The 21,996-nt window shown below is 41.8% G+C and overlaps 1 protein-coding gene across 7 annotated transcripts in view; it reads left to right on the top strand.

Moving 5' to 3' along the window:
• dyrk1a.2 (dual-specificity tyrosine-(Y)-phosphorylation regulated kinase 1A, gene 2) overlaps positions 1 to 14,947 on the top strand; it is a 46,902-nt gene extending 31,955 nt beyond the window's left edge. For 3 of the 7 annotated variants that reach the window (XM_012966076.3, XM_012966075.3, XM_012966072.3), the window contains 9 exons: positions 751 to 843; positions 1,702 to 1,890; positions 2,147 to 2,294; positions 2,731 to 3,017; positions 4,759 to 4,905; positions 6,157 to 6,297; positions 7,062 to 7,365; positions 9,673 to 9,776; positions 12,225 to 14,947. In XM_012966076.3, the coding sequence (XP_012821530.1) occupies positions 751 to 843; positions 1,702 to 1,890; positions 2,147 to 2,294; positions 2,731 to 3,017; positions 4,759 to 4,905; positions 6,157 to 6,297; positions 7,062 to 7,365; positions 9,673 to 9,776; positions 12,225 to 12,737 (1,926 nt within the window). In that variant the 3' untranslated portion in view covers positions 12,738 to 14,947. 7 annotated transcript variants of the gene reach the window in all.
• The last annotated feature ends 7,049 nt before the right edge of the window (positions 14,948 to 21,996 follow it).

The following is a 21,996-nucleotide window of genomic DNA, read 5'->3' as shown; positions in this document are numbered from 1 at the left end:
TTGTCACCAATTGTGTATAAGCGGGTGCATAAATCTAATATCACAAATCCAGACACAGACTAACTTTGTGATACTGGACATGGATTTATGATACCACGTTAAAAAATTATCTCTCAAATCCACTAATATGACAAAGCTAGACACAGACATCATTTTTAGTTAGCCTTCCTCAGGGTTTTATGTAGTTCAAAGTTGTGTTTTAGCCGCCTTTCGGAACATGTATTTCTTATGTCCTAGCCATATACAAATGTAAAGTAGCTAGGGTGGTGCAACCCCATAGCAAACAGTTACTATTTCTCTAAATTCAAAATGTACCTTTAACAAGAATCCCTAAAGGAGAACTAAAGCTCAATAAAGAATGCTAGTAATGCTGCATATTGTGTCTGTGCCAGACTAAAGGTGGCCATACAAGTAGCAATATAGATCTGCTAATCAGCCTTGTATTATGAACTTTACATAGTTAGTTTCAAATTACTGGACACCTTTTGAAATCGGTTACTATAACGTAACTTCTTAACAGCAGCCTGAAGCACACTGAGCATGTGCAGTGTCACTGGCTGCCAAAAGATGGCCTAAGAATGTTCAAGATGGCGAGTTGCTGCTGCATTTTCAACTACCAAAATACCTCCGTGTTTTAGTTTTACAGCTTGTTTGGTTGCCTGTTCCTGATTTTAACCCTTGTAGTTCTACTTTGTAACTTTATTCTATACCTGTCACCGGCAGGTCCTGCCTGACATGACCATTTTACAGAGGCGGATTCCATTAACCTTCAGAGATTCAGCAGCTGCACCGCTACGAAAGCTTTCCGTGGATTTGATAAAGACTTACAAGCACATAAATGAGGTAAATGAAAAAGAGGTATAATCGCTTCTATACCATTAAGGGAGAAGGAAAGGTATTTTGGCATTTTATTGCCAATAGATTAGTTACACTAGGGCAAGCTAGAACGTTCTATTTATTCTGCAGAAAGCTTTACTATACCTGTGTAAACAGCCATAGAATCACCCTCTGTTTAATATAGCAGCTGCCATTTTAGCTTAGTCTGACATCACTTCCATGCAGCAGGTTGCAGGCACAGAACAGTTTTTAGCTCAGATTACACAGCAGAGATGGGAGGGGGTGAGAGGAGCAAACTGAGCAGACTCATGCCAGGCCCTGAAGGATTTTTCTGAAATTAGGTATCAGGTATGACACAGAACATCATGTATACAGAATAGAAGGAAAGAAATGTAGTAAAAGTAAAAATGCAGAAAAGTAGTGTTTCTTTTCACTGAGGACTCAGAATAGCAATTCAGTAAGTGTTTCTGGTTGTATTTACATAGACCTTTCTGATAAAGCTTACTTAGTTTTTAACCTTTCCTTCTTCTTTAAATGACTGTTGGTGTTATCTTTCAAAAGTAATGTTTAAAAAAAAAATTTGACTCAGGATAGAATATGTCTGTGTAACTGGATGTGCTCTAATACTACACATGAAAAGTTTCATATGATCTCATTCCCTTCTTGCAAATGTGTTCTTACTAATTATGACCCTGTACTGACCCAGAATATACTGAATGAGACATTTTTGTCCAGTGTTAATATAGATTTAGATGAGCCAGCTAATACATAATGGTTTTTGTTTGTTAGAATGCATACAGATAAAGTCTAGGTGTGTTGATTTCACCTGTGTGTGAGTAAAATGTCCGTTTCCTCCCGTTTAAGGTGTATTATGCTAAAAAGAAGCGACGAGCCCAGCAGGTGCCGCCTGAAGACTCCAGCACGAAGAAGGAGAGAAAAGTATTCAATGATGGCTTCGATGATGACAACTATGACTATATTGTGAAAAATGGGGAGAAGTGGATGGACCGATATGAAATAGATTCCCTCATTGGAAAAGGATCCTTTGGACAAGTAAGTGAACACTATTCTGGTAAAATGTGTGAACTGGATATACCCGGGTCGGATATTGCCCCCTTCATTGCCTGTCTTCATCAATGTTTCATCTCTAGTAAAGGAACAGTGTAATTAACAAGCAGCTTAATAATTTGATATCTTGAAACCTCCTTTTGTTGATCCCTATGTTATCTTGCAGTAGTTTTGTTTTACTTCACAGCAGTTGTATTTTTATATGTCTAAAATAATTAAACCTTGACTATTTTTTTTTTAGGTGGTAAAGGCATATGATCATCATGATCAAGAATGGGTAGCTATTAAAATTATCAAAAATAAAAAGGCCTTTCTGAACCAGGCTCAAATCGAGTTGAGACTTCTTGAGCTAATGAACAAACATGACACAGAAATGAAGTATTACATAGGTATGTATGATGTTCATTTATTCCAGTTTCATGTGGATTGGTGAAAGAACTGAGCTGTGTGTTGGGAAAATTGTGGCAGTGTTGCCTTTAATGCAGAAAAGCTGGTTTAGTAGTGGAATAATGAGAAGCTTGTATGTAGCCATTGAGTCTTGTAAAGACCCATAGCAAATGCTGTTCATTTCAACTTAAGTTCCCTATACTGTGGCACTAATTTGCAACCCCTTAGATGCCCCGACACCCTTTATTTACAGGTAAACTGGAAGGAGGAAAGCAGTTTTGAAAGCATTTGCAAAGCTGTCAGTGAGCTTTTTAAAAACGAACAGTAATCGGTAGATAAATGATATACGCAGATGTACGGTATCATTTTCCTATAATGGTCTAGTTTTGTCCAGGAATATAATTTTTCACTTTTTTAATTGACTCTTTTATTTTACAGTGCACTTAAAACGGCACTTCATGTTTCGGAACCATCTTTGTCTGGTGTTTGAGCTACTGTCATACAACTTATATGATCTTCTAAGAAACACAAACTTCCGTGGCGTTTCCCTGAACCTCACCCGCAAGTTTGCGCAGCAGCTTTGTACTGCTTTGCTTTTTTTGGCTACTCCTGAACTTAGTATAATCCATTGTGACCTGAAACCTGAAAATATCCTTCTATGTAACCCTAAGCGCAGTGCCATCAAAATTGTGGACTTCGGCAGCTCCTGTCAGCTTGGGCAAAGGGTATGTTTTTTTTTTTTTTTATTGCTATTCTAAGAAAATGACCTTTCCGCTGGTTAATCATATCAGTGATTTACTTGAATTAAATAATGTGTACCCTAGCATTTATGTAATAGTATTTACGGGCCACTGTCTTACTGATCATCTTTACTGCACATGTAGTATTTTGAGTCATATCTATCATATTGGTTGCACCACACCACACCATAGCTTGCATTGTAATAGTATTCAGTCCCTGGATCTGCTTCTCCCATTTCAGTAGCAAATTCTGCTCTGAAATTCTTATTCAAGCATTATTTTAGAAAACATTCTTACAATTAGTAATAAGCAGATATGCATTATTGCCCTCTGTTCGGCAGTAATTTTGTTAAGTTCTGTGCCTCTGTTTTTATATAATGCCAGAGATTCTGGAAATTGGATTGGGGTCAGAGCTTTGACCTGGGCCAGTGATCCCCGACCAATGGATCATGAGCAACATGTTACTCACCACCCCCTTTGACGTTGCTCTCAGTGGCCTCAAAATAGGTGCGATTTTTACATTTCTGGCTTGGAGGCAAGTTTTGGAAGCACAGAGACCATTTTACCCCAAGCAGAGCCTCCTGCAGGCCAGCAGTCCACATGGAGCTACCAAATAGCCAATCACAGCCCTTATTTGGCAGTTTTTCATGCTTGTGTGGCTCACCAACACTTTGTACATCTGCATGTTGGGGATCCCTGACCCTAGATCATTGTAGAAAGCGTATCTTTTAGCAGAGCATTGATGCCTAATTCAAGCCCTGAGTAACACTGGAGAGACTTATGGTACAAAAAGCGAAAGTTCTGCAGTGGCTTAGCACAGGCTGCCCAACTGGATGCCCACAGGCTAGATGTGGCCCTCCAAAGGATTTTTATGGTCCCTAGTCTGTACAAAGGCTTCATAGACTTCAGCGTATGATGTCACTTAAATTACATTGTTACATAGGGTTGAAAAAAAGACCAGAGTCCATCAAGTTAAACCCTTCCAAGTAAACCCAGCACCCACAGCCTATACTTACCAATCTATACACTCACAAACTATATATACAACCACTAATACTAACTGTAGATATTAGTATCACAATAGCCTTGTGTACTATGCTTGTTCAAGAACTCATCCAGGCCCCTCTTATAGGCATTAACAGAATCTGCCATTACCACATCACTAGGAAGGGCATCTAATTCATCCCTCAAACATGCTACATGAGAAATAGTTGGCCCACTACACGTAATACGTTGGACAACAATAACCTAGTTAAAGCTCTAATTTCAGATTAAGTGAGAATTCGTTGCACTGTTTGAATACACTGCTGCATAGGTGTTGCCATTTGAGTCATAAAGCTGTTTTGATGCACCTTTTGCAACAATAACACTAAAGTGTGGCAACTGGATATTTATGCAGACTTTGTCCCTCACTAAGCCAGGTTTCCTCAACTCCAGATGACTGGTGATAGCACAGTCATAGAATCATAGATGTGTAACTGTACTCTAGCAATTCTGCTTATTAAAGTGCAGTTTCTCGGTAGTATCTGGATACGTTGTACTACAGCACTTGCTCCATATAGCGCAGCTGGAACACAAATCAGAGCTTTCATTATAAACAAGGAAATTATGATGCTCATTTACTTGTAATAACAGAATTTAGTAAGAGAGGATGGACTTCATAACTTTATTTAAACTGAACTTTGCTCAAGTGTAATCCTGTATTATTTTTCCCCCTTATCCAAAGATCTACCAGTATATTCAGAGCCGGTTTTATCGTTCACCTGAGGTTTTGCTGGGGATGCCATACGACCTGGCGATAGATATGTGGTCTTTGGGCTGTATATTGGTGGAAATGCATACAGGAGAGCCTTTATTCAGTGGATCCAATGAGGTATGAATTTGTTTTTTGTTCATATTATTGGAGAGTAACCTTTCAACTATTTAGCATATTAAAGGGAAACTATACCTCCAGAATGAATACTTAAACAGTTTATATTATGTTAAGTGGCCTATTAAAGAATCTTGACAAACTGGAATATATATATCGGTAAATATTGCCCTTTTACATCCTTTCCCTTGAGCCGCCATTTAGTGATGGGCTGTGTGCTCCCTCAGAGATCAGCTGACAGGAAATAATGCAGCTCTAACTGTAACAGGAAGTAGTGTGGGAGTAAAAGGCAGAACTCTGTCCATTCATTGGCTGATGACCAGTGGCCTCCCTGCTCTGTGTCCTCAAATAGAACGTCCTAACATTTTCACTACAATTGAATACCTTTCCTCAGCCTTTCTGAGCTTCTGTGTTTGAAGTAGAACTGCCCTGCATATTCCTTCCGCTATGGAGAAAATAAATAAAACACGTTTTCCCATATTCATTTGGTTAATTTATATTAAGCAGTTGCAGTATTTCTGCAGGCTTTTCTTTTCTTTAAAAAAAATATGATTGCATATGAATAGTTTTAATTGTCATATTCAACACTGCTTCCGCCTTGGAATGAAGAGGCTACATATGTAGTAGTTCTGCAGTGAAACCTAAATTCCAAGTGGACTCGATACCCTACAGAATAAGTCTTTCAACAAACAGTGGTTCATTCAGAGCAAGCTGAAAATGCCAGCATCTCCTGTAGACTTTTGGGGCTTTGCACAATCTGTTTACTGTTGGAACTGTATAGTGTAATACACCAGAAGCCTTGAAAGCATTTGACACGGGCAGGGTTTTGTTGGCTTTATAAATTACTAAACTTAGAAGTACATGTACGCACAGCAGATTTCCAGGAATTTCTTCATTAATTTCTTATGAAGCTAAAGGTATATGGAGAGGGAGGATACTCGCACTACTGGCTATTCAGGTTACTGAATCAGCTAATCCCTGATTTGAATTTAATATGGATGTTGTATTATTCAACTCTTTTGCCTATCCCATAGTTTTGATTTGAAATATGAATATAGTGAGTTATTGTATGCTTTTTAGTGATTAATGAAGCATACAATAAATCACTAAAGAGCATACAATAAAACAGCACTGTTATTAAATAGGCGACTTTACAGGTTTCACCTTAGGCAGTGCCACTTGTGATTGTTCAGCTGGTGTCATATTGTAGCCTCTCCAAAAAAAATAATTAATTTTTCACTGTGTATAATTCAGGTGGATCAGATGAACAAGATTGTGGAGGTTTTGGGCACCCCCCCTAACCACATGTTGGATCAAGCTCCAAAAGCACGGAAATATTTTGACAAGCTTCCTGAAGGAACGTGGACTGTAAAGAAAAATAAAGATCTAAAAAAGGTACATTTATATTGCCTCCTAGTGCATTTGGGCTGATGCGCCTGAGGTGTTGTGTTTCTTCTAGTACCTGTGCCAGTCAAGGTATAATAAGCATGACATCAGAACACCGTTTATATGATGCCAGTTGCTGTTAGTGGATTGGGAATATTGTGGGTTATAAGTGTTTCATAAGGCAAACAAATTTTATACAGCAGAGTTTGTTCTCTTCAGTAGACAAAGGGATAAGGTCATGATTTTTATAGTATGCTTTTTAATTCTTAGTTACACGGTTACACAGCAAATAATTCCCTCTGCCATTTAACATTTTATTCTTTAACCAACAAATGTATTTGTAGCTGTAATATTGGTGTGTAGGCGCCATCTCAGTGTATTGTGCCTGAGTCTGAGCTTTCAGCCAGCTCTACACATTAGAACTGCTTTCAGCTAACCTATTGTTTCTCCTACTCCCATGTAACTGGAGGAGTCCCAAGCCAGACTTGGATTTCTTACTATTGAGTGCTATTCTGATACCTACTGGGAGCTGCTATCTTGCTCCCTCCCCATTGTTCTGCTGATCAGCTGCTTGGGGGTGAGAGGGGGGGGGATATCGCTCCAACTTGCAACGCAGCAGTAAAGTGTGACTAAAGTTTATCAGAGCACAGGTCACATGACTAAATATAAACAATTGTGTTTTTGAAAAATGAATTTCATTGCCGGATTCTGCTGGGGAAGGCTCTTGATCTGCTGTTCCCATTACTGTACACTCATTCTATGTTATATTTTAGGACTACAAGGTGCCAGGAACTCGCAGACTTCATGAAGTCTTGGGTGTGGAAACAGGAGGTCCTGGTGGTCGCCGAGCAGGAGAGCAGGGGCACTCTCCATCAGACTATCTAAAATTCAAAGACTTAATTTTAAGGATGCTGGATTATGACCCCAAGACTAGAATCACCCCTTTCTATGCCCTCCAGCACAACTTCTTCAAGAAAACAACAGATGAAGGGACAAATACAAGTAATAGTAACTCTACAAGCCCTGCAATGGACCATAGTCACTCAACAAGTACCACCAGTTCGGTGTCTAGCTCAGGTAAGCACTGACTAACTTGTCTGGTCAAATAGATATATTTATATGCAATATGTACACAGTATGCATTCACTTCAACACACGTTTCAAGTCCAGTGCTTTTGTGTGTAGGGGTGACACTACAGGCTTTTCTTAACCTAAAGCAGACTTCACCTAGAGAATCTGTAGTCTGATGGCAGCTCTATATTGTGTTAAAGGGAATATCATATTCCTTTTAATAAAGGTGCAGACTTTATACAGGTATAGAAGTAAAGGTCCACTTCGGATCCATATTTTTGCCTTATTGTTATTGCTATATTTTCATGAACTGCAAATGTCATGTCCTTTTAAGGCTTTGGCTAAAACAGGAATTAGCCCTTTTCAGGGGCCGTTTGGTATACATGCCAGTTTGTCCATCCAAATAGTGGTCTAAATCGTGCTTATTTTCATAGCAGGGGCCTATGCTGATCCATCAGGAGATGGCTGCATCAGAGTCCTAATCTTGATGGACCACAAAACCCTGATTTTAAATGATCATATAACTTTTCCAATTTAATTTTCCCCCCTAGATCTGATTCAGCGAATACACATTGCTTACAGTGAGGAAACCATTTTGTGAAAACTAAAGGCAGGGTAGCTTTTAGGTAGTACCTTGCCTCTGGTTAATCTATACGTGAGGGCTAACCGTAGCTTTAGATTGTTAGCCTTTCACGTGTGTGATCTGTTAACATTTAAGTTAAAAGTGGGACATACAATAAAATTGGTCACATGTTTTTCTTTTTTTCTTAAACTGTCTTGTGCTCTGCCCCCAAGCAGGGGTTAAAGGAGAAGGAAAGTCATTTTGGCATTTTACTGCCAATAGATTTGCCACATTAGTGCCACCTAGAACACTATAATTATTGAGCAGAAAGCTTTACCATACCTGAGTAACAAGCCCTAGAAGCTCCCTCTGATAGCAGCTGCCATTTTAGCTTGGTCTTGGTAGCTTCCTGCTGCAGTTATAGCCGATGGAAGTTCAGATCACCTTTCTGATGAAGCTTGCTTAGTTTTTACCTTTCCTTCTTATTTAAGTGCCTTGTCATGTCATAAACATGCAGGTCTCCATTCCACAAATCGGGAACAAAAAATGTTTTAAGTGTCACCTTAATCTGTAGGCCAGAGTCCCTCAAACACTAGTAGGCAAAAAAATATAATCTTGTGTAAATCTGCTGTTCATAATTAATGTTTAGGCCTATGGAACGCAGTATGGTTTAAAGGACGGCCATGACAGTCATAATACCCTCTGTTCTGTTGGTCTAGCTCCGTGCTGTCCAACTTCTGCGGTGCTGAGGGCCGGAATTTCTCTAGCATACATGGTGGAGGGCCACTAATGGAAGCCACTTTTGACCACACCCACTTCAAACCACATCTATTTTATCACAATGGTGGTAGCACAGCAAAATCCCAAATGCTTGGTCCTTACTGTGGGGATATCAACCATCATTCATATGTGAAAGAATTGTCATATTAAGATATACCCTTACATTCCATATGCCTCCTCCTCCCCTGTGGATAGCACAGCAACCCCCAGTACATAATTACACAACTTAGGGACCATTTACTGACTATTTCCAACTCCTAACAAACTCCCACAACAAACCCCTGCCAGGTTCACCTCCCACAAGCAGCATAGGGTATGGCACACACAGGCAGCACTCTGCCTGTCCTATGCTGTCTGTGTGTGCCATACTGTGCCTGCCCTACCCTGCCTGTGTGTGCCATACTCTGCCTGCCCTACCCTGCCTGTGTGTGCCATACTCTGCCTGCCCTACCCTGCCTGTGTGTGCCATACTCTGCCTGCCCTACCCTGCCTGTGTGTGCCATACTCTGCCTGCCCTACCCTGCCTGTGTGTGCCATACCCTCCCTGCCCTATGCTGCCTGTGTGCCATACTCTGCCTACCCTATGCTCCCTGTGTGTGCCAGACACACAGTACCTATGTCTGAGGTGTGAACAGGTAAACAATGGGGGTGATTACAGCCTGAGCCTAAGGTGTGAACACTGCAGGGGGGGTGAACAATGCAGGTATTAAAAAGTGTGAACAACACAGGGGATTGAATTTTTAAACAATGCAGGAGGATTACAGCCTTAATCTGAGGTGGGAACCATGCAGGGGGCCAGTTAAGCTCAGTGCTGATACCATTTAAAGCTTACACAAAGGTAAGCCATCAAAGCAGCCAGACAGGTGGGGGGCCACACAGAGGGGGGTCAGCACTGGTCTAGCTGAACAATTGGGCTGCTTTTAGATCAAGATTGTGTAACATGTGCTAACCACAATGCCTTTTTACTGCAGGAGGATCTAGTGGCTCTTCGAATGATAACCGTAATTACCGGTACAGCAACAGATACTATAACAGTGCTGTTGCACACACAGATTATGAAATGCAGAGTCCACAGGTAAATACTTTTCCTTTCTCATTCCTGTTGTTAGATGGCTAAACTATTGCGAAACTCCTTATTAATCACACATGGCTCAGTGTGTGCAGACTCTAGACTGTGTGCATTGCTTATATGGGTGCTACATGGGTGCTATGAGTCCTATAGACCAGTCACATGTCTCTAAGCATGTAGGTACAGATATGGGGATCTATCATCTGTAATTCTTGGAACCTGGGGTGTTTCAGGAAATGGTTCTCCATTATTTGGATCGCTATTCCTTAAGTCTATTAAAAATTAGTTTTGCCACCAATTTGGTTATATTTAGCTTAGTTACCAGTCGAGTATTAGGAACGGTTTTATTACAGAGAAAATTATGGAAGAAAATGAAATTTGCATAATGGGATTCTGGGTAATAGATCCCATATTGATGATGTATGTATAGTTCTTATAAATTAATGGAATAAAGAGGTCAGTACAGTGGAGAAGGTACCTGCCCCATAGAGCTTACAGTCGAAGTGGCAGCGTGTTAATGTAGCCTCCCTACATTACAAGGTCTGACATGGTAAGCTGCCCCCCCATAATTTGGTGGGCTCTACCACCTGAGATGAGTTTTTTTTAATTCACCTCATAGCAGCAGCCCCCTGCAGTTAACATGCCTGTATGTATGTTTTTATAATGTGGGAGGAAAGGGCAAACCCCAGTGGAAACCCACTTGGACCCAAGGAGAACAGACTCCTTGCAGATAGTGTTGTGGTCGGCATAACAAAAAAGGCAAAGTTGTACTCGCAACTTTAAAGTACAGGTATAGGACCCATTATCTGAAAACCTGTTATCCAGTAAGTACTGGAAGGTCATCTACCGTAGACTCCATTATAAACATGTAATTCTAATTTTTAGAAAAAGGGTAGCTTGTACCCCTTATTTGGGGCAGAACAGTCCTATTGGGTTTATTTAATGGTTAAATGATTCCCTTTTCCCTGTAATAATAAAACAGTACCTGTACTTGATCCCAACTAAGATATAATTACCCCTTATTGGGGGCAGAACAGCCCTATTGGGTTTATTTAATGGTTAAATGATTCCCTTTTCTCTGTAATAATAAAACAGTACCTGTACTTGATCCCAACTAAGATATAATTACCCCTTATTGGGGGCAGAACAGCCCTATTGGGTTTATTTAATGGTTAAATGATTCCCTTTTCTCTGTAATAATAAAACAGTACCTGTACTTGATCCCAACTAAGATATAATTACTCCTTATTGGGGGCAGAACAGCCCTATTGGGTTTATTTAATGGTTAAATGATTCCCTTTTCCCTGTAATAATAAAACAGTACCTGTACTTGATCCCAACTAAGATATAATTACCCCTTATTGGGGCAGAACAGCCCTATTGGGTTTATTTAATGGTTAAATGATTCCCTTTTCTCTGTAATAATAAAACAGTACATGTACTTGATCCCAACTAAGATATAATTACCCCTTATTGGGGCAGAACAGCCCTATTGGGTTTATTTAATGGTTAAATGATTCCCTTTTCTCTGTAATAATAAAACAGTACCTGTACTTGATCCCAACTAAGATATAATTACCCCTTATTGGGGGCAGAACAGCCCTATTGGGTTTATTTCATGGTTAAATGATTCCCTTTTCTCTGTAATAATAAAACAGTACCTGTACTTGATCCCAACTAAGATATAATTACCCCTTATTGGGGGCAGAACAGCCCTATTGGGTTTATTTCATGGTTAAATGATTCCCTTTTCTCTGTAATAATAAAACAGTACTTGTACTTGATCCCAACTAAGATATAGTTACCCCTTATTGGGGGCAGAACAGCCCTATTGGGTTTATTTAATGGTTAAATGATTCCCTTTTCTCTGTAATAATAAAACAGTACTTGTACTTGATCCCAACTAAGATATAATTACCCCTTATTGGGGGCAGAACAGCCCTATTGGGTTTATTTAATGGTTAAATGATTCCCTTTTCTCTGTAATAATAAAACAGTACTTGTACTTGATCCCAACTAAGATATAATTACCCCTTATTGGGGCAGAGGGAGTTGACTTAAAGTATGGAAATTCAAATTACGGAAAGATCCCTTAGCCGGAAGACCCCAGTTCCCAAGCATTCTGGATTAGAGGTCCCGTACCTGTATTAGGCATAGGTGTTATGAGTTAGAATTCATCCAGACAGACGGCAGAAGATCTTGTGTCTTTGCAGGGCCAGAATTAAAGTCATGACTGTGGTTATTGAGAGCAGCACTGCTGCCCAGTGAGCCGCTGTATATACTGTACATAGAGTAGCAATGGGACACTGTGGGTGCTGTTACTGTGACAGGGAAGCTTTCCAAGCTGATCCCTTGTATGAGCCACTGGCTGCAGCTGCTTGTGCTGAAGGAGTTAGGTTTTTGTTTTTTTACTTACTGTTTTTCTGATGTTTGTGTTCTCTTCCTTTCTCTCAGGCTCATTCACAGCAGCAGATAAGACTGTGGGCTGGTGGAGATGTTCCAATCACAAACAGCGATTCCTACCCTCAGATCTTACCTCACAAACCAACTCCCAGTCAGCCGCAGCATTTTCACGGAAACGAACCACATCATCCTCACCCGCTGTATCATCACGTCAACCGGCCGCACTACCACCGGCAGCTCATCACTTCCTCCTCTCCGCAAATCCCAGAGTCTATGGAGCTCAGCTTGGGACACAGACACCCCCAGTCTTCCTCTTCATTGCACCCACACCACCCTAGCTTAGACTGCACTCCCTTTGGCTCCTCAAACTTACACTTAGGAGTATCTGCTTTTCGGACTAGAACAGTCAGCGGGCATAACGACTCGGGCGTGCCTCTGAATTACCCCTACTCTAGCAACACATCCAGCATGGTTGGACCACCTCATATCCGAAACAGGACGGAAACGGAAGAGAGTGCGATGTTAGGCGTTTGTGTTCCTCAGAGTACAGCAGCGAGTTCTTGATGATTCTTTAATGTAAAAATAAAGCCATACCAATAATAGAAATACTGAATTTCGAAGGAGGGCTGACAGGCTTGGAAGGGTGGGGTTGTGGAAAAAGGGTGAGCTGGCTTTTATCACAACCATCAAAAAAAAAAAATGTCAAGGTTTAGCTGTTAATGTGAATTGTTTATTTATTAAAAAACACAAAAAAAAAAAAAAAAAAAAAATCACTACGAGAGGAGTGTGAAGTGTGTGTTGACCATACGAAGCAGTTTTAACAGACTTCAACTGGACTGCTCTTCTTTTTGTTTTTTTGTTTTTTATTTTACCTTTTATTTTATTTTTTTTTTTAATTGCTTTTGACACACTGGTAGATGTTAACCTGTGCAAAGACTTCAAGACATTTCCAATGCTTCCATTTCTATCATAATTTTTTTCCTCTTCAGAAGAAGCAGGAGAAGCCCAGACTTACTTTGCACGTCAGTGAACTCGTTTACAGGCCAAAACATCACTCTGCAAAACACTGTCTGTGCCAGTTGCCCTCTGCTGCCATTTTGCCATTCATATAGACCCCCCCACCCCACCGTGTCGCCCCCTCTCCCCCCCCAACCCACCCTGCTAGGGTGCAGATACTGCACGTCACTGGAATAACCTTGGCTGCTAACTCCACTCTCTCAACTGGAATTGCTGCTAAAACTCTTAAACCTAAAAGGTTCCCATGTCTTTTATTTATGACTTCATCTTCGGTTGGTTTTAGCTGTTTCAGGAAAGATTTCTAGGAGCCATTTTATTCTTTTACAGATTAATGCTGCAGAAGTTCAGTGTTTCCCATCTTGTCTCTCAACCCCTCCCGACTTTTATTTGTTTGTTTATTCCCCCCTCCCCGATCCTTTTTAATTAATTTTATACACTGAATTCTGTTTTTAACACTACAAAAATGACTACATTTATTACCCCCCTTTATGAATTTGATTACGTCGGCCTCTGTTCCGTGCGTCCAATGGCGGCGCACCCCTTGTTTCAGTATTAAAACCTGTCCATTACAGTTCTAGATGCTGTAACAATAGGGGGGTTTCTGTTTTATTTTTATGCTTTCAAAAATGTAAAAACAAAAACCTGTCCTTTTTTTTTTTTTTTTTCATATCTCTGTGGATAGTAACGTACTGTTTTTATTTTTATTTTTTTTAATTTATTGTACCAAAGATGGTATTGAGGCATCACTTTAAACTATCAGACATGTAAATTGATTGTCTTTTTAAATGTTTTACTTTCCCTTTTTTTTTTCTCCCCCATTTTTTTTTGTGTTTTTAATTGGGCTTACAAAAGAAATACTGAATCATGTGTAGTTGCTGTTCGGACTCCAAGGGCCGTTCAACATTCATGTTTGTTTCAAGTATTGGTGTTTTGGAGGATCCTAAAACAATAAAGTAATCGACAGCTACAGAAGATCCGAGGGTCTGATTGTGTTTGGGAAGCGCGAAACGTTTTTTTAAAGGCAACGTTAAGAACGACGTGCTGTGAAATGTGTTTTGGAAATAGACATGTCTGTCAATAACCTTCTTACTAAGGCTAATGGGTAAAATGAACCCGTTTTTAACGATTTTCCCTTTTTACTTTCCCTTTTTCTTTCATTTCCAGACTCCGTGTATGCCAAACCCCCCCCCCCCCCCAGGAACTGTGTACTGTCCGGCATGCTTGTTACCCATCAATTTACTATGCTGTTTTTCATTTCTGCTTTTGTATATCAGAGTTTATTAATGTTATTAATGCACATTTAATCTAGTAAAGAAATTTTTGTTTTTTCTTAAAGCCTCCAATTATAAAATGTATAGTAATGTGGCAATTTAATAGGCTTTAAGCTCTTTTTATTTTTGTTAATTTATTTTTTTTTTTTTTCTCTTTCTTCTGTTACACCAATTCTCCTTCAAAACGGGAAAACAAAACGATTTTTACTTGCGCAGCGTTACAGGGTATTTTTTGATTGTAAAAGGAAGTAAACGAAAAAAAAAAAACCATTCTAAAGACTTTGTTCTCTCACAGTTGTGTAACTGTAACTGAAACACTTACCCATACATTGTCTATCATTATGGAAACTGCAAATATGAGTGTAACTTAACTATCATTTGCTCCTTTCACTCCGATTGTTCTCATCTACTACGTGACTTTCTCTTTTCAAGTATAGACCATCTTTCTACTGCACAAGAGATCAATAAATGAGGCACTGCTTTGGACTTCTGCATCTCGCAGTGTAACTTGTTACTAGCCGTGGGCCGTATGGGGGATCTACTACGTTATTACTCTCTCGCTGCTGCTTTGCTCATTTATCAGCAATGATCTGGGCAGGGGGTTATAATTACGTTCTGTACAGTTATGCACTTGAGCTTGCTTTATCCTCCTATGATTACGTTCTGTACAGTTATGCACTTGAGCTTGCTTTATCCTCCTATGATTACGTTCTGTACAGTTATGCACTTGAGCTTGCTTTATCCTCCTCAGAGGATTTCACTAATTCTTTGATATGTGCATGTTTTGTTTTTCACCCAACTTTGCAAGTTAATCTTTTAATTGCTAATTTACACCTTAAGGGTTTGGCTTGCTACAAAGGTCCAGCCCAGGTATATAGGGCGCTACAGCCTAAAGGTGGTCATACACGTTAAGATTTGCTCGCTTGGCAACCTCACGATCTTCTCCAGATATCCTTACCTACGGGTCGGCGATATCGGGTGAATTTAGACTAATTCAGGGCCAAACAATTGAATTAGAATGACGGTAATGGGCGCTTTCAGTTCGAAGACTGCATCAACGAGCCAATGCGGCCCCCGATCCAACTACATTTTTAACCTGACCAATCGATATCTGGCACGATAAGCTGCCAAATTAATCTAAGGGACCCATATCGGCAGCTAGGATCGGCCCGTGTATGGCGACCTTAAGGAGCACTGGCAAAATGGCTGCTGTAGGCCTGGAAATTTAGTGCTTTATAGGGGTTGTTCACTGTTGAATTAACTTTTAGTAGCATGTAAAGCCGGGATCCCCAACCTTTTATACCCGGGAGCCACATTCAAATGGAAAAAGTGTTAGGGAGCAACACAAGCAAGAAAAAAAAGTTCCGGGGGTGCTAATAAGAGCTATAATTGGCTATTTGGTAGCCCCTATGTGGCCTGGCAGCCTATAGAAGGCTCTGTTTGGCTTTACACTGGGTTTTATGCAACCAAAACTTGCCTCCAAGTCAGGAATTCAAATATAACTCTCTGGTTTGGGGGCACTGAGAGCAACATGTTGCCACTGGTTGGGGATCACTGATGTAAAGAGTAATATTCTGAGACAATTAACAGTTGGTCTTTGTGTTTTTAGTTATTTCATTTTCACTTCAGGAGCTCTCCAGTTTGGAGTTTCAGCAGTTATTTGGTTGCTAGGGTTCCAGTTAACTTAGCAGCCAGGGGGTGGTTTGGATGAGAGGCTGATATATGAATAGGGAAGGGACTGAATAGAAAAGAAAGTTACACAAAGTAACAATAAAACTGGAGCCTCACAGAGCAACAGGTTTTGGCTGCCGGGGTCACTGACCCCCATTTGTAAACTGCAAAGAGTTAGAAGGAGAAGGCAAATAATAATAATAAAAAAAAAAAGTATATAACAAATAATGAAGGCCAATTGCTATATATTAGAATCAACCGTTCTCTAACACTAAATATTAATGTAAAGGTGAACCGCCCCTTTAAGAAGGCAAAGTGCTATCAGCAGGATAATGGATTCTGGGGCTGGCACTGCTACAGGGTAACAAAATGGTGTTTGGCTACTTATAGAGAGCATACTGTCTGCAATCTGCCCCAGTACCATGTTATTGTTCCATTGTTAAAAAGTGCACTTTTCACTTTTTGTAGCTTTGTGTATGGGTCACAGTGATTCTTCTCTAAATCAGGAATTGTTTAAAGGAACAGTTCAGTGTAAAAATGAAACTGGGTAAAATAAAAAATATTTCTAATATAGGTAGTTGGGCAAAAATGTCATCTATAAAGGCTGGAGTGGGCAGATGTCCAACATAATAGCCAGAACACTACTTCCTGCTTTATAGCTCTCTAACCTCTTAGTCAGTGACTTTAGGGGGAGGGGCCACATGGGACATAACTGTCAGTTTGCATTTGGATCTGACCTGCTCACAAACTAAAGGTGCCCATACACGGGCCGATTCTAGCTGCCCATATTGGTCCCTTAGTCCAACTCAGCAGCTTATCGGGCCGTGTATGGGCACTACCGACGGGCCTGAAATTGTCCAGATATCGATTGGGCAAGTTAAAAAAAATTCAGTCGGATCGGAGCAGATGCGGTCCCCTGAACTGCCTGTGCCCATTACAGTCATTATAATTCAATCATTTGGCCCCAGGGCCAAACAACCAAATTAGCCTGAATTCACCCGATATCACCCACCTGTAGGTGGGGATATCAGGAGAAGATCCGCTTGCTTGGTGGCACCTTAACTGACAGTTATGTCCTATGTGTCCCCCCCCTAAAGTCACTGACTAACAGCTTAGAGAGCTATAAAGCAGGAAGTAGTGTTCTGGCTATTATGTTAGACATCTGCCCACTCCAGCCTTTATAGATTACATTTTGCCTAACTAACTAAATTAGACATATTTTTTATCTTACACAGACTGTCTATTTTACCCAGTTTCATTTTTACACTGAACTGTTCCTTGAAATATTTTGAGAGCGCTAGATCGCTCTATAAAGGAAACAATCGCCGTATGAACTGCTCTGCTCTAACGAGTAGGAGGGGTCAGAAATTCCTTCTCTTCTGAGCACATCCCATACCTGTGAAGTGATAAACATTTTGATTCCAATAGTATAAATACACATAGCGGCTTACATACATACCATACACACGGGTTTGTACTGTGACTCTTATTAATCATAATCAGATCTCTCCGACCCTCGGCACAAACCATTTCTCATTTATAGATCCAGTAGATTTCTCCTACAGGAGGCAAAGTTACCATTCCGTACCAGTATGTTGGAGGCAGTAGATGTCCCTCCTATGAGTGTAACACATTTCCCTGGGCCATACACCCTCTCGCTTTAGCGCATTTTCCCTATTTCCCCATATCTATTTTGGTTGCCCAGCATACAATAGACAATGTACATACCAAAATGTAGGCAGGCAGAGTATGGCACGCACAGGCAGCATAGGGCAGGCAGATTATGACCCACACAGGCAGCATAGGGCAGGCAGAGTATGGCACACACAGGCAGCATAGGGCAGGCAGAGTATGGCACACACAGGCAGGGGAGGGCAGGCAGAGTATGGCACACACAGGCAGGGGAGGGCAGGCAGAGTATGGCACACACAGGCAGGGGAGGGCAGGCAGAGTATGGCACACACAGGCAGCATAGGGCAGGCAGAGTATGGCACACACAGGCAGCGTAGGGCAGGCAGAGTATGGCACACACAGGCAGGGTAGGGCAGGCAGAGTATGGCACACACAGGCAGCATAGGGCAGGCAGAGTATGGCACACACAGGCAGCGTAGGGCAGGCAGAGTATGGCACACAGGCAGCATAGGGCAGGCAGAGTATGGCACACACAGGGAGCATAGGGCAGGCAGAGTATGGCACACACAGGCAGCATAGGGCAGGCAGAGTATGGCACATACAGGCAGCATAGGGCAGGCAGAGTATGGCACACACAGGCAGCATAGGGCAGGCAGAGTATGGCACACACAGGCAGCATAGGGCAGGCAGAGTATGGCACACACAGGCAGGGGAGGGCAGGCAGAGTATGGCACACACAGGCAGCATAGGGCAGGCAGAGTATGGCACACACAGGCAGCGTAGGGCAGGCAGAGTATGGCACACACAGGCAGCGTAGGGCAGGCAGAGTATGGCACACACAGGCAGGGTAGGGCAGGCAGAGTATGGCACACACAGGCAGGGTAGGGCAGGCAGAGTATGGCACACACAGGCAGCATAGGGCAGGCAGAGTATGGCACACACAGGCATGACTGACAGCTCAAATTTTTAATTACAATTACTTTAACTTTCCATTCAGAACTTCATTGATATCACCCAGATGGCAAATGCATAAGATTTTGGGGGGATACAAAGCTCACCTTAATAACAGTGCCCACTAAATGGCGCCGGCCTGCTGGCTAGTTCCACCACTGAAAGCAAGCTGTGCCCTCTTATATCATTGCAACATTTGCAGTGTAACTTTGATTCTTATAGAACCACTAAGGGGGGAATTCACAAAAAATGCCAGCAAAGGAAAATGTCACCTAAAAATGTCATATTTGTGCCAACGCATTCACAGATCACAGGGAATCATTTAACCATGAAATAAACCCAATAGGGCTGTTCTGCCCCAATAAGGGGTAATTATATCTTAGTTGGGATCAAGTACAGGTACTGTTTTATTATTACAGAGAAAAGGGAATCATTTAACCATTAAATAAACCCAATTGGGCTGTTCTGCCCCCAATAAGGGGTAATTATATCTTAGTTGGGATCAAGTACAGGTACTGTTTTATTATTACAGAGAAAAGGGAATCATTTAACCATTAAATAATGTCAGAAGGTTTTCATGTCCTGTAAGTGTGTAACAGCCCTCTCCCCCCAAAACACATGTATGGGTGTCTCAGTGTAACAATGAGTGAATAAGTGTAAAAAATGTGTGTGTGGTTGAAACTCACCGGGGGGCTCTTGGCCAATTGTGCAGATCTCACACGGTGCTGACTGGGTTTAGAATATTCACTGTTTCACTTTATGTTTTTCTGGGGGGCAAAAAAATTCTCAGTATTTCCCAAAGAAGAATGAGGGGGCCATACACGGCACAGCCACAATTTTGTTGCTCTGATTGAGTAGTGCAGGGGCTCTTGAGGCAGTAGCGCCGGTGGGCCCTGCACCCCCCAGATAGAGTACATATGGCCATTCCGTGTGTGACCCCCCCAGTCTTACAGCTGCCACCACAATGTCCTGGTCTTTCTGGAACAGGAGATGCGGTTCCTCTCCACTTTCTCATTTGCCCATTTTCCATGAATTGGCCAACATGGCGCATCAGCAAACCTGCCTGATCCCTAAACCGCCCAATATCCATCGTACATGTATATCAACCTACTGATCCTGGGGAAGTTGGTACTGAGCCACAAACCCCATTTTCATTGGACTCTGGCCTGGGGCGGAACTCATGGGACTTTTACCCTGGGTTTGGCATTTCAATCTACTATGTGGGTATCTGGGTAATTGTGACTATAAGAATAAGTAAACATTAAAAAGTGAATGTTAACTGGCAAAATAAGGAATTTGTAACAACAGCGCCACTTGCTGGTCAGTTCCTGTAACGGTACAGAGAGATATCCCTTCAGAAGGGAAAAAGAAGCCCCAGATGCCCTTTCCCATCTCCTTCCTGAGCAACATCAGAACCCTTCTCTGTTTTCCTTCGGAAGGGATATCTCTCTGTCTGTACAGTTACAGGAACTGACCAGCAGGAGGAGCTGTTGTTAATAAAAACTTCAATAGCTCTGAAACAAATAATGTAACATGCAAAAGTGGTTAGAAAAGCAATTTTATATTGTTTTTAAGGTTTACTTATCCTTTAGTTAATATCTTTGATTGTTATATACCATTGATATTCCAGTGGACCAGTCTGACTCTGGGCAACCTTGGGATCACTAATAGCCCTGGTCTATACACAGATATAGGAACCGGGCTTGGTTGCTCTTTGACTTTGGAATGAGTGGTATCACCGGGCCGAGGTTCTGAGGGCTCTGTGAGGCTTTAGAGAGAAGCTTATAGATGCCTGTGAGTGTAAGAAGGGATTTTAGAAGATCACCAAACAATGGAACATCATCCATTCCACTGGAAGATGATCTACAAGAGGAGTAGATGTCAGGCAACTGCCAACGTGCCCCAAGAGCAGAACCCAAGATGCTGAAATAGGTCTCTGTGAACCCCAGAATTTCATCACAGGACCTATGAGTAGAACTGTCCAAACACAGAAAGATCCATTTGTTTGGTGAGGTTGCCCAACGAGCAGATCTTTCCCAGATAGTCTCACCTTGAGGTGGGCAACATCAGATGGGATGCAAAGTGAGGACCCCATCAATGAGCCAGTGCTCCTCACCCCGATGGGATTTTTAAACGTGCTCTGCCCAATTTTCAGCAAATATTGGGGTGGTCTATCAGTAGCCCGAGTGTGGCAACCGTAAGTATTGCCTCTACTGATGCTAAAGTGCATGGTTGTACCATTAAAAACAACATCTACGGTGGAGGTGGCCCAGGAGGAAACCATTGCTGCCCAGAGAGAAGATCAGGGCAAGACTAAAGGTCCCTTATGAACAGCCAACGAGCAGGACCAGGGAACAGTGCGCTCCGGGCAACCGAGGCAGTTATTCGGCCACAGTACATGGTGGAAATGTTATTGTTTGGGGCCGCTTGGTTGGATGAGGGCCCCATCATTACTGAAACCACTATGAACTCTTCATTGAGTATCCTCAACAGGAACCCACCTGTCAGATTGAAGCTCTGCTGAAAGTGGACCTTCCTACATGGCCCTGACCCTAAACATTCCAGTAAATCCAAGGATCGGGCTCGGTGGGGAGGAGCAGGAACACATTCTCCTATTGGACGTCAGACTGACAGTTATAATTAGTGCCTGCAAGGGGCAACACTGGGAATTAGAGCCATGGGGGTATTCACTTTCCCCAAAGAAGGAAATCTGTTCATTTTTGGTTGGAAAGTCAACGTTTCCCCATTTTGCTTCACCTCAATCTTTAGTGTTTGACCGGAGATCAGATATTGAGATGCCGACAAACATTAAGTAAAACCCCCATGGAAGGAATTTGCTTATTGACAGGACTGTATTGCTGTTATAGACACAGCCGGACCCATTCACTGCTCTTACCGACTCCTGAATACAGCATTAGCCTGTTTGGCAAGAGGTACCAGGGCTTTGGTTCTGCTGGAGCCGGATGTAATGGATCAGTCACTTTCAGTGCATAGAAATGGATTCTGACCAGCTTATCCCTCACTGCTCTGACTGACCCCAGTATATGTTGGTTCTGCAGGGTGGAAATGTCCTGACCTGAATATACTGATAATCTAAACATAAAGCCATTATACATTAATCCCATATTTCACTAAACTCTGCTGCCCCCTAGTGTCTTTCTGCTGCATAATACACTGCACTACTGGTACAATGGCCCGACTAGTGACACCCGTCCCTATACCCTCTGTACAAGCCCGGCCAAAGGGTCAGTGGCACCGACAAGCTGCCTATGGAGCCAATT

The sequence above is a fragment of the Xenopus tropicalis genome, chromosome 7, assembly GCF_000004195.4.
Source record: "Xenopus tropicalis strain Nigerian chromosome 7, UCB_Xtro_10.0, whole genome shotgun sequence".
Lineage (NCBI taxonomy): Eukaryota > Metazoa > Chordata > Amphibia > Anura > Pipidae > Xenopus > Xenopus tropicalis.
The sequence above is the reverse complement of the archived record's forward strand: the minus strand, read 5'-3'. Positions and strand labels throughout refer to the sequence as shown.